Source organism: Anomaloglossus baeobatrachus, chromosome 4, assembly GCF_048569485.1.
Source record: "Anomaloglossus baeobatrachus isolate aAnoBae1 chromosome 4, aAnoBae1.hap1, whole genome shotgun sequence".
NCBI lineage: Eukaryota > Metazoa > Chordata > Amphibia > Anura > Aromobatidae > Anomaloglossus > Anomaloglossus baeobatrachus.
In genome coordinates, this window is record NC_134356.1 from 574,800,250 (window position 1) to 574,813,721 (window position 13,472).

General features: G+C 46.4%; 1 protein-coding gene across 2 annotated transcripts in view; it reads left to right on the top strand.

Moving 5' to 3' along the window:
- FRMD5 (FERM domain containing 5) overlaps positions 1-7,450 on the top strand; it is a 109,395-nt gene extending 101,945 nt beyond the window's left edge. For both annotated transcript variants that reach the window (XM_075346098.1, XM_075346100.1), the window contains one exon: positions 1,604-7,450. In XM_075346098.1, the coding sequence (XP_075202213.1) occupies positions 1,604-2,151 (548 nt within the window). In that variant the 3' untranslated portion in view covers positions 2,152-7,450. The remainder of the gene's footprint in view (positions 1-1,603) is intronic.
- Positions 7,451-13,472: the final 6,022 nt, after the last annotated feature.

A 13,472-nucleotide genomic window follows, 5' to 3' on the forward strand; every position in this document is an offset into this window, starting at 1 on the left:
CATGTGCACATACCCTATAAAAACTACAATGTAACTGAACTAGTTAGTTTCCTCCACATGGTGTATGGATCTCATCCACACTAGAACCCACTCCCCATTTCCCCCCTTCACAACCATTAGGCTACATGCGCACGCTGCTTTTTTGCTGCTTTTTTGGCTGCAGTTTTGTTGTCAGAACTTTCTGACATTTGACTTCCCAGCAAAGTTTCTGAGAAGTCAGATTTGTCATGCGCACATTGCAGTTTATTTGTCAGCGTTTTATTTGTCAAAGGTTTGTGACAAATAAAATGCAGCATGTTCATTCTTCCTGCGTTTTTGTCAACATTTGTCACAAAAACGCAGGGTGTGAAAAACGCACCAAAAACGCACCGAAAACGCACCTAAAATTACATGCGTTTTTTTGTGACATTTCCAGGCTCTCTCTGACAAGGTGCAGTTTTGGCTGCAGTTTGTGAACACGAAAAGATGCAGCGTGCGCATGTAGCCTAACAGAGACAGCACAGGGTACCAAGACTGAAAAAAGCGCATCTGTCACATAATGCAGGGTGTGTATCTAAGCAAGTCCTTTATTGGTTTTAATTAATTTTCAACTATTTCGGTCACATGAATGTCTGTGGACTTGGCACTATTTCTTCTGTATATTCCACAATACTACCTAACGGGGCTTTGGTCGCTTTGTAGAAGGACGTTCTGTTTGCATCCTTCGTTCTGGTATTATGCGGAGTTTGGAGGTAGGTGTACAGACATATCTGTTCTAATGTTCACACACTGCAGTTTGGAAAACCTGTGCAGCATGACCACGTAAATACTGAAGGGTTAACCCCAAAAAAAATCCTCTCCACTTGTGTCTGGGAAGTGGGACAGTGTCTGTAAAAAGCTGCCATGCCATGGGGGAGTGGTAAATGACAGCTGGGGCATGGGTTCTCCTGATTCTGCTCAGTAGTAAATATACTGGTTCCTAAAATAGCGTCCAGGAGCCAGAAGCTTCACCTTGTATGTCAGAGCATAGGGAGAGGGGAGGTGGGGAAATACAGTGCGGAGATGAGGAGTCAGACGCCGGGAGTGACGAGAAGTGGAAAGTTTATAGAAAGTGTCTAGAGAGAGGGGCAGGCAAGTGTGGTGATCCGGGTGAGTTGGATTATAAGTGAAAGTGTTAAACAGAAAGTGAGTGCAACTAGATATAAGGACTATCCTCCATTCATCATGGTGAAGTGTCTCATCCGTATCAAAACCAAAGTGAACGTTCACCTGCGTATGATCAATCACTGTTACCGCGATGTGAAGATTCGGGTGCTGAGTCTGGGGCCTCGGCTTCTGGGCCGGGCATTAGGGGCATTGCCCCTCTTCCCAGCTCTTACTGCTGCGATCCCTGTGTTTACTACACCACCTGCAACATCAAGAGACATGGGAATGACAGAGAAAGTAGTAGGGCCTCCTGCTCCGCATGTACCAGCAGCGAAAGAGCGGGAAATTGGATTAAAAGGTAATTACCATAGTATGGAGCATGACTATATCCTGATCCCTTATTGTGCTCATTCGTGTATCTGTTGTGTGTGTCTACGTCATTTTCTTTCTCTAAATTTCACTGTCCCCCCACCGACAGGTTTGGAGTCTCTACGTGACAGTAACCACTCTACTCCAGTTCGTTCTTCTGACAACATTGATGCTTTATCTCCTTGCACCTCCCGAGAGACGGTGATCAGCGATGAGGCGTACACTCCATGTTCCAGCATCCTTCCTACTCCTGTGTCTGAATCCAACCTTGAGTTATCAATTGGGCAGCAGGTGAATGGTACAACCTGTACAACCCAAGATGAGGAGAGTGACCTGGCTGCTTCCAGCATTCCTGACCTGGAGATACCCCCGCCAGCTCTGCCCGGCCCAGAGCGAGCAAGTCAGAGGGAGCCTGAACAGGAACAGGCAAATAAGTTTCTGCAAAGTGTTCTGCGGCTGCTTGCAGTCACTCTGTGTCTTCTGTTGGCATTACTGTTGTTGCTGGTTATATTGGCAGAGTCTGACCTGGAGTTAGCATTTTTGAGGGACATCAGGTTGACCCCTGAATTCCAGCAGTTTCATTATCAATACTTTTGTCCTCTGCGCAGATGGGTATCATGCAAACTACATCCTCTCATTCGCCTCATTGACTCTTGATGTTACGTGCAGTGGCCCCCATTGACTGTGCGGAGTGATGTCTTCCAGTGTCCTCCCCTTTTCACCCCTGTCTTGTCTCACAGAACCTTCATAATACAAAGGTTGTCAGAATAAACCTTTGCTTAGGGTTGTCCAGTGTGAATGGATGGATGATGATGAGAGAGGTGGAAGGTATACCAAGACTTTGCATGGGGCTTCAGTAGCCACTTTCAGCTGTGTAATCTCACACCCGTGTATCCTATACATGGGTCAGGCAGGATTACATTTCCTCAACTCAATAAGACAGACTAGGATTTCTAGCCACATGCAGCAGCTCAGCCAAGAACGGATACTTGATAGCAGATGTGCTGCAGCCTGTCAATACCTTACTTACTGCTGAATTACAATTTCCAGTGTAACCAGAGCATCTACTGTATAATAATAATAATTTTATTCATTTATATAGCGCTATTAATTCCACAGCGCTTTTACATACATTAGCAACACTGTCCCCATTGGGGCTCACAACCTAGAGTCCCTGTCTGTATGTCTTTGGAGTGTGGGAGGAAACCGGAGTACCCGGAGGAAACCCACGCAAACACGGGGAGAACATACAAGCTCCTTGCAGATGTTGTCCTTGGTGGGATTTGAACCCAGGACCCCAGCGCTGCAAGACTGCAGTGTTAACCACTGAGCCACCGTGCTGCCCGGTGCACTATAGATAATAGTGGTCTAGAGTAGAAACATTGGGAGAAATTTACGAGAATGGTGTCTAACATATGTACAAGATGCGCCACATTTATTACGCATTCTGTGTCACAGTGGTAAATTTGGCACAGGTTCTTATTGTTTGGTCTCATTTTTAAAGATGAGAAATTCCATTTACGCTGCCCTATTCTGTCTGGTCCTCCATGGCGGCCGGTCTCCACTTCTGTACCCAACATCATTGGCGCCTCTGGTGGTGTGACACATATCATGAGGTTGAAGCTTGCCTCATGCAAAGCCTTGATGAAGTTGGGTCTAATAAGCAAAAGAGGGGCCCTTCCATCAAGGATGACCAAGGCAAAGGATGCCAGTATGAACATAGTGAGTGGAGAAGTGAAGACCGGCTGCCATAGAGGATGCCCAGCAGCCCTAATCAAATTGCTCAGCTTTATCTAGTTTCATGCTGTGACAATGTTAATGTATCAGCCACACAGATTTTTTGGGTCCCTGTAAAAGCGGGACTCCTGCCTGAGGCTGGTGTAACAGTAAGAGTTGTTCGGATTCCTTTGGCTACATGACGATATCATGACAGCTGACCACAAGAAAGGCTATAGTGAATTACCCACAACGGACGTACTAGTCAATCACTGGTTTGCTATTATTTTCTACTGATTATTTCCCCTGAGCATTGATCCCAGCTCACAGAGTATCAGCTTGCATCGTGCATACCCAAGTACAATTAGCATAAAACTAATGTAATCCACTGATCTGGCACTGTCTGGTGTAAGTAGTACCCGGTGCCTGGTTAGTAGTAGGTCACAGCAGATATTTACACCATGTCTTACATGCTCATGAGCTGTAGAGCTTCGTCAGCACTGTTTAAATCAAGGGTCCAATAAATGGCCATTAAATAGCATGCAGCTGTTACTGTTTCCACTACCTACTGCAAGTGAATTATTTGTGCTGGGATCAGGCTTTTTTTATTTGCCTAAATAGTGACACCTGGAGGTTAAAAGTAGATACTGCACCCCAAATTGTAATTCCTGCACTTAAATGATATAGAATTGAGTTATATAAAATAGGTTAATCTATTTTTTATGATGGCTGTTCTGTAAGAAACCCCTTAATTGCATTATAATTCAAACCAGTTTTTTTTTTTATACTAGATTGCACTACAGTGACAAACGTGTATGATTTCTCCAAGTCATGGTCTGAATTTCTTTGCAGTGATTATATCTAAATAATTTTGCCACAATGTAAACAGAAATTGCAGCTAAACAGACACCATGGGCAGGACTTATATGCCATGGATGCGTATGTAATAGCAATGTGATGTAATCATCAGAATCCATAAATGATAAAAACACATATCTATGTAGAATTTGCCCCAGATTCCACCAGATTTGGAGTTTTTCAAATTTTGAAGTGGTTTTTTTTTTTTAGGAAGATTTTGGAGATTATCTGCTTCATAAAACTCTGAGCCTGATCCAGCAAAGCCTTCACTTTTGGCGTTATCACACGAGCTTCTCCCAGCACCAACAAAACTGGGCAGAGCTGGGACATGGCCGGAGCATGACATCACATTTCATCTAAATGATGACCGATGAGCTGTGACGTTCTCTACACCAGAAATCTCACTCGATACCTGACCGGAGCGAGATTTGTGGCATAGCCACTCCAGGTTCATGAAGAGGTATGTACGTATTCATGAATCAGGAGCAGCTGACTCATACATGTCCTCCACATCAAAACATGCCCATACGCAGCATACTGCAATTTTTTTCAGCCCAATTACAGCTGAGCAAAAACTTGCAGATGTACGCTGAATGATTGAATAACATTGATGCAAGTGCAATCCAATTTTTTAATCAGATTGCAATCATCCATATTAAACACAAGGGGGAGCGAGGCTTAACATAAATAATAGAAACATAACCCTACAGGTGCATGTTCCCCAATTTAACTGGATACTACTATCCCACTGTATCAGATGTACGGTTTGTGGCTATTACAGTCTGCATTGATAAGACTATAACATGCGCCTTCATTCTACCATATATCATTAAACTATCCATATAGATATACTGACTTGCTCAACTGGCTTTGTAGGAGAAAAGTCACATATCACTATCAGTGAGAATCCTAGTAAGAATACAGCATCTACTAGTTTGTAAATCACAGCCTGGGACTGGAGAGACCTCAGCTGAAGAATGGCGCACTATAGTGTTGAGATACGTGAAAACTGTACTAGAAGGAGATTGTAAGCTGTACTGGAGGCACATCGCAAGTGGAGTGGAAAGTCCAGACAGAGAAAACTGGAAGTCCTAGAAAGTGAATGTGGTAACTGGTTTTATGGGGTATTAGGAGGTGGCCAGAGCCCTGTATTACATCTAGAAATTAGGAAGTGACAGTTCTGTAATGTGATTCCTGCATATACTGAGATCGATCTGTGCCTTGATGTCTGGATGTGAAGCGCTATACCATATCCTAGTATATTATAGAGATGAAAGCTTCATGTCCTGATGTCTGAGTATTAGGAGGTAAGCACTCAGTGTCCCAATGCCTGTGAATTAGGAGGTGTAAGCTTGGTGTCCTGATGTCTATTAGAAGATGAGTGCTCTGTGTCCTGATGTCCATGTATTAGGAGGTGAGAGTTCTATGTTATGTCTTTTATTAGGAGAGGTGAGCTCTGTGTCCTGATGGCTGTTTATTAGGAGGTTGGGTGCTCTATGTTCTGATGGTTGTGTATTAGGCTGGTTTCAGATGTCCGTGTTTTAGGTACGTGTGATATCCGTTTTTAACACGGATGTCACACATACCCATGTTACCCTATTGTGTACTCTACATGGCCATGTTTTCACACGGACTGTGTGGCCCCGCTATTTCACAAGGAGACGTGTCCGTTTTTTCTCCGGCAGCACGGGTGTCACACGGACCGCACATTGATGTGATCCGTGACATCAGTGTGACACGGACCGGAGAAAACACGGGTTTTTAAATAAAAAGATTTTCTATATTTACCTGTATCCAGCGATTCTGTCTCTGGCTCTGCTGCCTCCCGCTCCTGACCCCCGCTCCTTATTTTCATTGATTATTCACTGCAGTGAGCAGCTGGGAGCAGGGGCATCGCGGTGACAGCACCGCCGAGGACAGCATCACTGAGGACATCGCTAGTGACAGGTGAGTATCCTGCCAGCAGTGTGTGTGCAAGGACGTCCAGGTTCCAGGAGGTCATCGGATTTCCCAATCAACTCTGATGACCTCCCGATGACACCCCTGCGACAACTGCGCTACAGCGAGTGTCACGATGGTGACTTCCAAGGGTTCATGAGAGTTCATTGTAAACTCAGATGACCCCCTGGATGTAACTGCACAAACTGCTGTATACTCCCCTGTCACCGGCAGTGCTGTCCCCGGCTTCCAGATCCTCAGGCAGTGAATAATCAATAAAAAAAAATAAAAAAAATAAATAAAATAAATGAGCGGGGGTTAGGAGCGGGAGGCAGCAGAGCAGAACACAGCATCGCTGGATACAGGTAAATATAGATCATCTTTTCATTGCAGAGACACGTGTTTTACCTGGTACGTTTCACACGTATGCAAACACAGATGTCACACGTGTAACACACGTATGACACGTGTGACCATAACCATGTGTGTGACTGGTACCTGATTACCGTATTTTTCGCTTTATAAGACGCACCGGAATATAAGACGCACCCCAAACTTAGACATAAAAAAGGTAAAAAAAAGAAAAATGGGGTCCGTCTTATACTCCGGTGTTCTCTTACCGGAGGGGGGCAGCAGTGGTGGTGAAGCGGGGTCACAGGAGGCACAGGCTGTGCTGGCAGGCGCGGCAGGTCAGTGGCAGCGGGGTCCGTGGTTGCAGGTGCCGTGGCGTCCGTGGTTGCAGGCGCGGTGGCATCCGCGGTGGCAGGATCCGTGGGGTCCGTGGTGGCGGCAGCAGCTGTGGCGGGTGAGCCGTGCAGCAGGCCAGTGCAGTGAGTGTCCGCGGTCCCGGTTCAGTGGTGGCAGCGGCGGCGGCGACTGCTCAGTGGTGGAGTGTGTCCGCGGTCCCGGTTCAGTGGTGGCAGCGGCGGCGACGGCTCAGTGGTGGGAGTGGCGGCGACGGCTCAGTGGTGGGAGTGGCGGCGACGGCTCAGTGGTGGGAGCGGCGGCAACTGCTCAGTGGTGGCAGCGGCAGGGACTGCTCAGTGGTGGAGTGTGTCCGCGGTCCCGGTTCAGTGGTGGGAGCGGCGGCGACGGCTCAGTGGTGGGAGCGGCGGCGACGGCTCAGTGGTGGGAGCGGCGGCGACGGCTCAGTGGTGGAGTGTGTCCGCGGTCCCGATTCAAGTAATGGCGCCCGGAGTGACGCATTCGCAGATGGAGCTCTCATCCAAGGGCTCCATCTGCGCACGCGCTGACTCCCGGAGCAGCACGTGCGCAGATGGAGCTCTCATCCAAGAGCTCCACCGGCGCCATCATTTGAAAGTGGGACCGCGGACAACTGGTAAGCTGCACAGCCGCCCGCCCCGCATGCACAGAGTGGCAGCCAGCAGGCTGCCCGCCCATCCTGCGTACAAGCCTCCGGGTACCTGTGCTTGCGTGCGGTGGCAGCCGGGTACCCATGGCTGTGTGCGGGCGGCAGCTGGGTGACTGTGTGAGGGCGGCAGCCAGGTACCTGTGTGAGGGCGGCAGCCGGCTGCCGCCCGCACGGGCACCCGACTGCCGCTCGCACACAGCACCCGGCTGCCGCCCGCACACAGCCATGGGTACCCGTCTGCCACCGCATGCAAGCACAGGTACCCGGCTGCCGACCCCACACAGCACCCGCTGCCGCCCGCATACAGCCATGGGTACCCGGCTGCCGCTGCACGCAAGTACAGGTACCCGGCCGCTTGCATGCAGCCACAGGCACCCGGCCGCCTGATCGCCTCAGACAGGACCCCCCCTCGGTACCGCTTTATAAGACGCACCCCCCATTTTCCTCCCAAAATTTGGGGAGGAAAAGTGCGTCTTATAAAGCGAAAAATACGGTAAACACGGACGTCTGAAACCGGCCTTAGGAGGGGAGAGCGCTGAATCCTGATGTTCCATGTATTAGGAGGGCAGAGCTCTATGTCCTGATGCTGTGTATTAGGAAGAGAGTGACGGCTCTATGTTGTCAAGTCTGTGTATTAGGAGGTGAGAGCGCTATATCATGGTGTCTGTGTACTAGGAGGTGCTTTATATCCGGAGGTCTATGTACTAAGAGAAGGTGAGCTCTGTGCTGTGTCTGTGTGGGATAACGTTACCAAGTTTTATGATATTAGAAGTCAGACACACACTGAACTGTTCTGAATATCAGTGAGATTATATATCGGTTACTTGTGTGGGAACAGGCTTGGAGCTATCAGTTAAGAGTTTGCTATGTGTTATGTATATCCTTTTTGGTAGTGAAGAAGTCAAATGCACTTGTGGAGCGATAACTTATCAAAAGAGTGTGGTATATGCTGTGTCTGTCCTAGCCATGTGTCTATCATCTCAGTCCCTGGTCCTATGAAACGTGACCCTGAGAGCTCAAAATAAACCCTGAAATGTTGGGTGCCAAGGACTATAGAAGTGTTGATTATTTCAGCACAGTGGTCATGTATACTGCTGGACTGGAAGAACCATTCTGCATAGATGCATATTAACCCATTGAATGGCTGTTTAGCAAGTGCACAAGCCCAGGACCTGTCCATAATAGAATGACTGCTGTCGTTTCCTCCCCATAATCCTAGTTGTTATATGTTGTGCTTCGTAGTTAACTGCCTGTGTCATCATTAATGGACCTTCTACCCATTCCCTACAAAAGTGGGGATCTATTTGCCTCCAAACATATTATTGTACCTTACTTTTGTATTGCAGAGACTGTTTCAAGGTTATATTTTAAGAAAATAGTATTATTTTGTTATCAAAATTATCTTTACTTTTTTTAATTGCTTTTTAGAATTTGTTTTGTTGGCGTGCTATGTGTAAAAAAATAAAAAGTAGACTTGTAGTTAAGTTATAGTCACAGAGCAACTTTATGACAAAAACAAAAATCAAGGCAGCTGAGAAAGGAAAGTGCAAGGCAGGACAAGACCTGTAGGATGGGTTGGTGTGAACAATAAGGAGGTTAATTAAGGGGACTGGTGCTTGAACATCATGGTGTGGCCAAACAATTAAGAACATCCTCCATCCTTGACAGTTCTAGCTTCAAAGAGCCAGAAAAGTACAGAGCTAAATGGAAAACAAGCAGGGGGTAAAATGCACTTAAAGTGAATGTGGCTGGTGATTTTTGTAGTATAATACTAATCTTATCTTTAAATAGGGCTTAAGGAGACATTTCAGGATCGGTAAGTTTATTGCTGTACATTATCCTGTTATCTTGTTGTTAGCTCTGTAGGATCCAGTGTGACATAGTAACTAGTCAAGCATATGTAAATAGAAAACGGCATATGACCTGCTCTCCCCTCTCAGTGCTGATAACAGTGAAAGTAAAGCTAGGGTCACACATAGTGACGCAGCAGCGATCACAACTGACGACCTGACCTTATGACCTGCTCTCCCCTCTCAGTGCTGATAACAGTGAAAGTAAAGCTAGGGTCACACATAGTGACGCAGCAGCGATCACAACTGACGACCTGACCTTATCAGGATCGCTGCTGCGTCGTTACATGGTCGCTGGTGAGCTGTCAAACAGGCAGATCTCACCAGCGACCAGCCCCCAGCCAGCAGCGACGCGTGGAAGCGATGCTGCGCTTGGTAACTAAGGTAAATATCGGGTAACCAAGTAAAATGCTTTGCTGGTTACCCGATATTTCCCTTTGTTACCAGCGCACACTGCTTAGCGCTAGCTCCCTGCACTCCTAGCCAGAGTACACATCGGGTTAATAAGCAAACCTTTGCTTATTTACCCAATGTGTACTCTGGCTACGCGTGCAGAGAGCAGGGAGTCTGCACTGGCAGCCTGAGAGCGGCGGACGCTAGTAACTAAGGTAAATATCGGGTAACCAGCGAAGCACTTCGCTTGGTTACCCGATGTTTTCCTTGGTTACATCTTACCGCAGGCTGCCAGAAGCAGTCTCCCTGCTCCCTTCAGTTCGTCGCTCTCTCGCTGTCACACACAGCGATGTGTGCTTCACAGCAGGAGAGCAACGTACAAAAAATGAAGCAGGACATTCAGCAATGACCAGCGACCTCACAGCAGGGGCCAGATCATTGCTGGATGTCACACACAACGACCGCGACGGGACGTCGCTGCTACGTCACAGAAAATAGTGACTAAGCAGCGATGTCGTTGTCGCCGTCGCTGTGTGTGACACCACCTTAATTCTGAACTGAATTTGCACTGCTGCACCCACCCATATTCCCTCCCACCTCTCAGCAGTGATAGTGAATGCACTGGGAGATGGGTGGGGAGCAGTGAATAAGCAAATTCTATTTTACATACACATGACTAGTGTGCACTGAATTCTATGGAGCTAACAGTAAGATAACAGGATAAGGTAGAACAATAAAACTTACTGCTCCTACAAGGTCTCCTTAAGCCCTATTTAAGTATATATTAGTAGTGTACTACAAAATCACCTGAGAAATATACTTTAAATGTTTGGCCATACCATGATGAACAAGCGCCTGTACTTGAACAATCATTAATGCACAAGGGAGAAATTGAGATCATATCTCCTGAGAGTTTGTGAAAATTGAAGAAAATCTCCAATCCATCAAACAGGGAAAATATACGAATGAGGGGAAAAAAATTGTGCCTATTACTTTATAGGCGTTATCTGGTCCGTGTGGGCCACTGCTCTGCAACGTTAATGTATAACTTTATTGCCCTCATATCACCAATGAATTATCAGGTACTTGTTAGTGGACTGGAAACATCTGATGACAGGAGCAAGTCTTTTGCCACAATGGCGAACAAGACTACCAATAGTTGCTTTGGGCTAATAATGTTCATGCTGCATCATACAGGTTAAAACTAAACAGACCTAATGTAAAGGTAGAGATACGCCTTCGACAGCCGGTGGCTCCACAATCCCTCTACATACATTGAAGCTTGGCCAACTATGAATGTGTCTGGGGAATAAGCTGCTGCCAGAGTTGTCTGCTCATCTCCCATGAGAACAAAAGATGGACTGTCTAAATAATCAGACATGCCTAACTGTTCCCCAGTATCTGCCACTTGGGGCCGGTCCTGCAGGAATTAGTGGGTTTGGCTTTATCCATGTAAGGTGTATGGCCACTTTTAGATACCATCCTCAGCCATTTTCTCTGGCAGCTGACATCTTTGCATGCTTTTCTTAGTAATGAATGCAGGTGCACGCAAAGCTGTAAAGGCTTCTGCCATCCATGCTGAAGTGGTCAAGCTATGCAAAATAAGTCAGGAGTGCAAGCAAAGTGCTCACATTGTTTATCATTGTACAGAATTGTTTGCATATTAATGTGCCAATGTCTGATAAAATTGTGAAGTCAAGTGTTGTGTACATTGTGGTTTTGGATTTGTTCCTTAGATGGAATCTGTCAGGAGGACAAGCACCTTTTGAAAATGTCTTCGTTCAGCAGCTACCCCGTAGCAAATAACGAAGCACAGATGTTTTATGGACGCATTGTGCAACTTCCTAGATATTCTCCCGCAGAAGTGATGACTTTAGAGGTGACCATCAAATGGAACGTGCGCAATATTTGTTTAGCACATTCCTACGAATCTGTCCGAAGAACCGCTCTGAAATCTGAGGCATATGGTATGGCATAAGACACAAGGTGAAGGCTTACAACTCTGTATAACTTGGAGGTTTCAGCACTGTCAATCATATGAGGCCTAATGCTGGTTACACATGGCTATAATGCGGCTTAATTTTAGGCTGCAACAGTCAGACCCTCCCCAAGTTTTACTAAAGCAGTTTAGAGCAACATAAAAGTCGGTGGGTGGGTCTGGTTACTGCACTGCAGGCATTCGTATGCGGATATTGTAACTATGTGAAACCAGACTAAGGCTGCTTTCACACATCCGTTTTTTCCTGTGCGGCACAATCCAGCGCTTTGCAGAAAAAACGCAACCGTTTTTTTTGCCGCCGGTTGCGTTTTTTTTGCATAGACTTACATTAGTGCCGTATTGTGTATTGCGTTCCGTCTGGTTTTTGCCGGATGCGGCGGCCGGATGGAACGTTGCCTGGCACGTTTTTTTGTCCGGCAAAAAAAAAAAACGCATCGCGCCGTATCCGGCCGATGGGCGCGATTTGCAATGCATGCCTATGGACGCCGCATGCAGTGTCCTGCGGCAAACCCCGCATCCGGCCGCCGCATGCGTTTTTTTCCACTGCACATGCTCAGTAGCGTTCCGCAAGCAGCAAAAACCAGACGAGCATGTAAAAAACGTATGCAAAGGATGTGGTTTTGTCACCGCATCCGTTGCATAGGTTTTAGAGCCGGATTGGCCAGCTCTGCTAAAACCGGAGGTGTGAAAGCAGCCTAAGCCTTCTATTCCCTTACTGGTACTTTTGGGTGTTATCTATTATAACATGCCCAGTTTTTCAGCTCTAATTGGAAGGAAAGTACTTAATAATGAGATGTACTGGTGTGTTCACTTTAAAAATAGATAAAATATTTTCAGCAACCAGCACATCACTTTCGCTAAAGAAGCCTTTAAGTGACTTAGGAAATAAAGCCACAGATAAGAGGAGCCATTTTATATTCCTTGTGCTTAGTTATCATTCCAGTTAGTCTTCTTCATCCTCATTCATAGCTGGTATCTATGCACTGTCCAAAACGAGCAATTTGATCTGAGCCCATACACAGCTGGCAGATAGGTATGTAGTGGTAGAGAAGTCATATCCATGGTTTGTTACCAGCCTTCTATGCAGTTTACTTTCTAGAAATTTGATTTGTATTCTGGTGCTGGGTTGCTTTGTGGCTGTATCAAGCATATTAGAGAACTGCCATACAGAGCCATTCCCATGGCTGTCATTTGGGCATAGAGAGGTCATTGTGTTTTTCTCATATTTGCCAGTTTCCGGTTCTGCGCACATATAGTGTGGTCGAGCATGAGACTGTAGACCGCATGATGTATTTGCCGGGGAAACATACTGCAACTGTGAATCTTAAGGCTTCATAGACGAAAAATGACGTCCTTGTGCCAATTCCAAGTCTTGTTCTCCATAGCGCCTCTCATGAGGCATGGAGGAGACCTGCATAATTGTCCTGATGGTGGACAGTATTTTTAAATAATAAAAACATTGTAAACTGCTCGGACTCTGTGGTTTATTAGTTCTCGTTATTGAGCCGCATCCGGCAGCAGAGATAAGGTGGGTGAGTTGTCTTTGCACAGAAGCAGACACGATTCTCACTATTTCAGCCGCCAATACAAGACTCCTACTGTACATTCCGCTCGCGGTGGCTTTTGGAGACACTACAGGTTTGTGATCACTTATACTTTATTTTTTTTTAAGTGCATGATTTCATTACTGATGTATAATACTTTGGGCTATTACTCTGTTCAGATCATGCTGCAGATTAACCTGAATAGCGCTTTGGTTTATTACATTGGGATGTAAGCACTATTGTCAGGTACTGTGCTCCTGTCTGGACATGTACATGTTACATGCCCAGTTGAAGGCACAATGTCATCA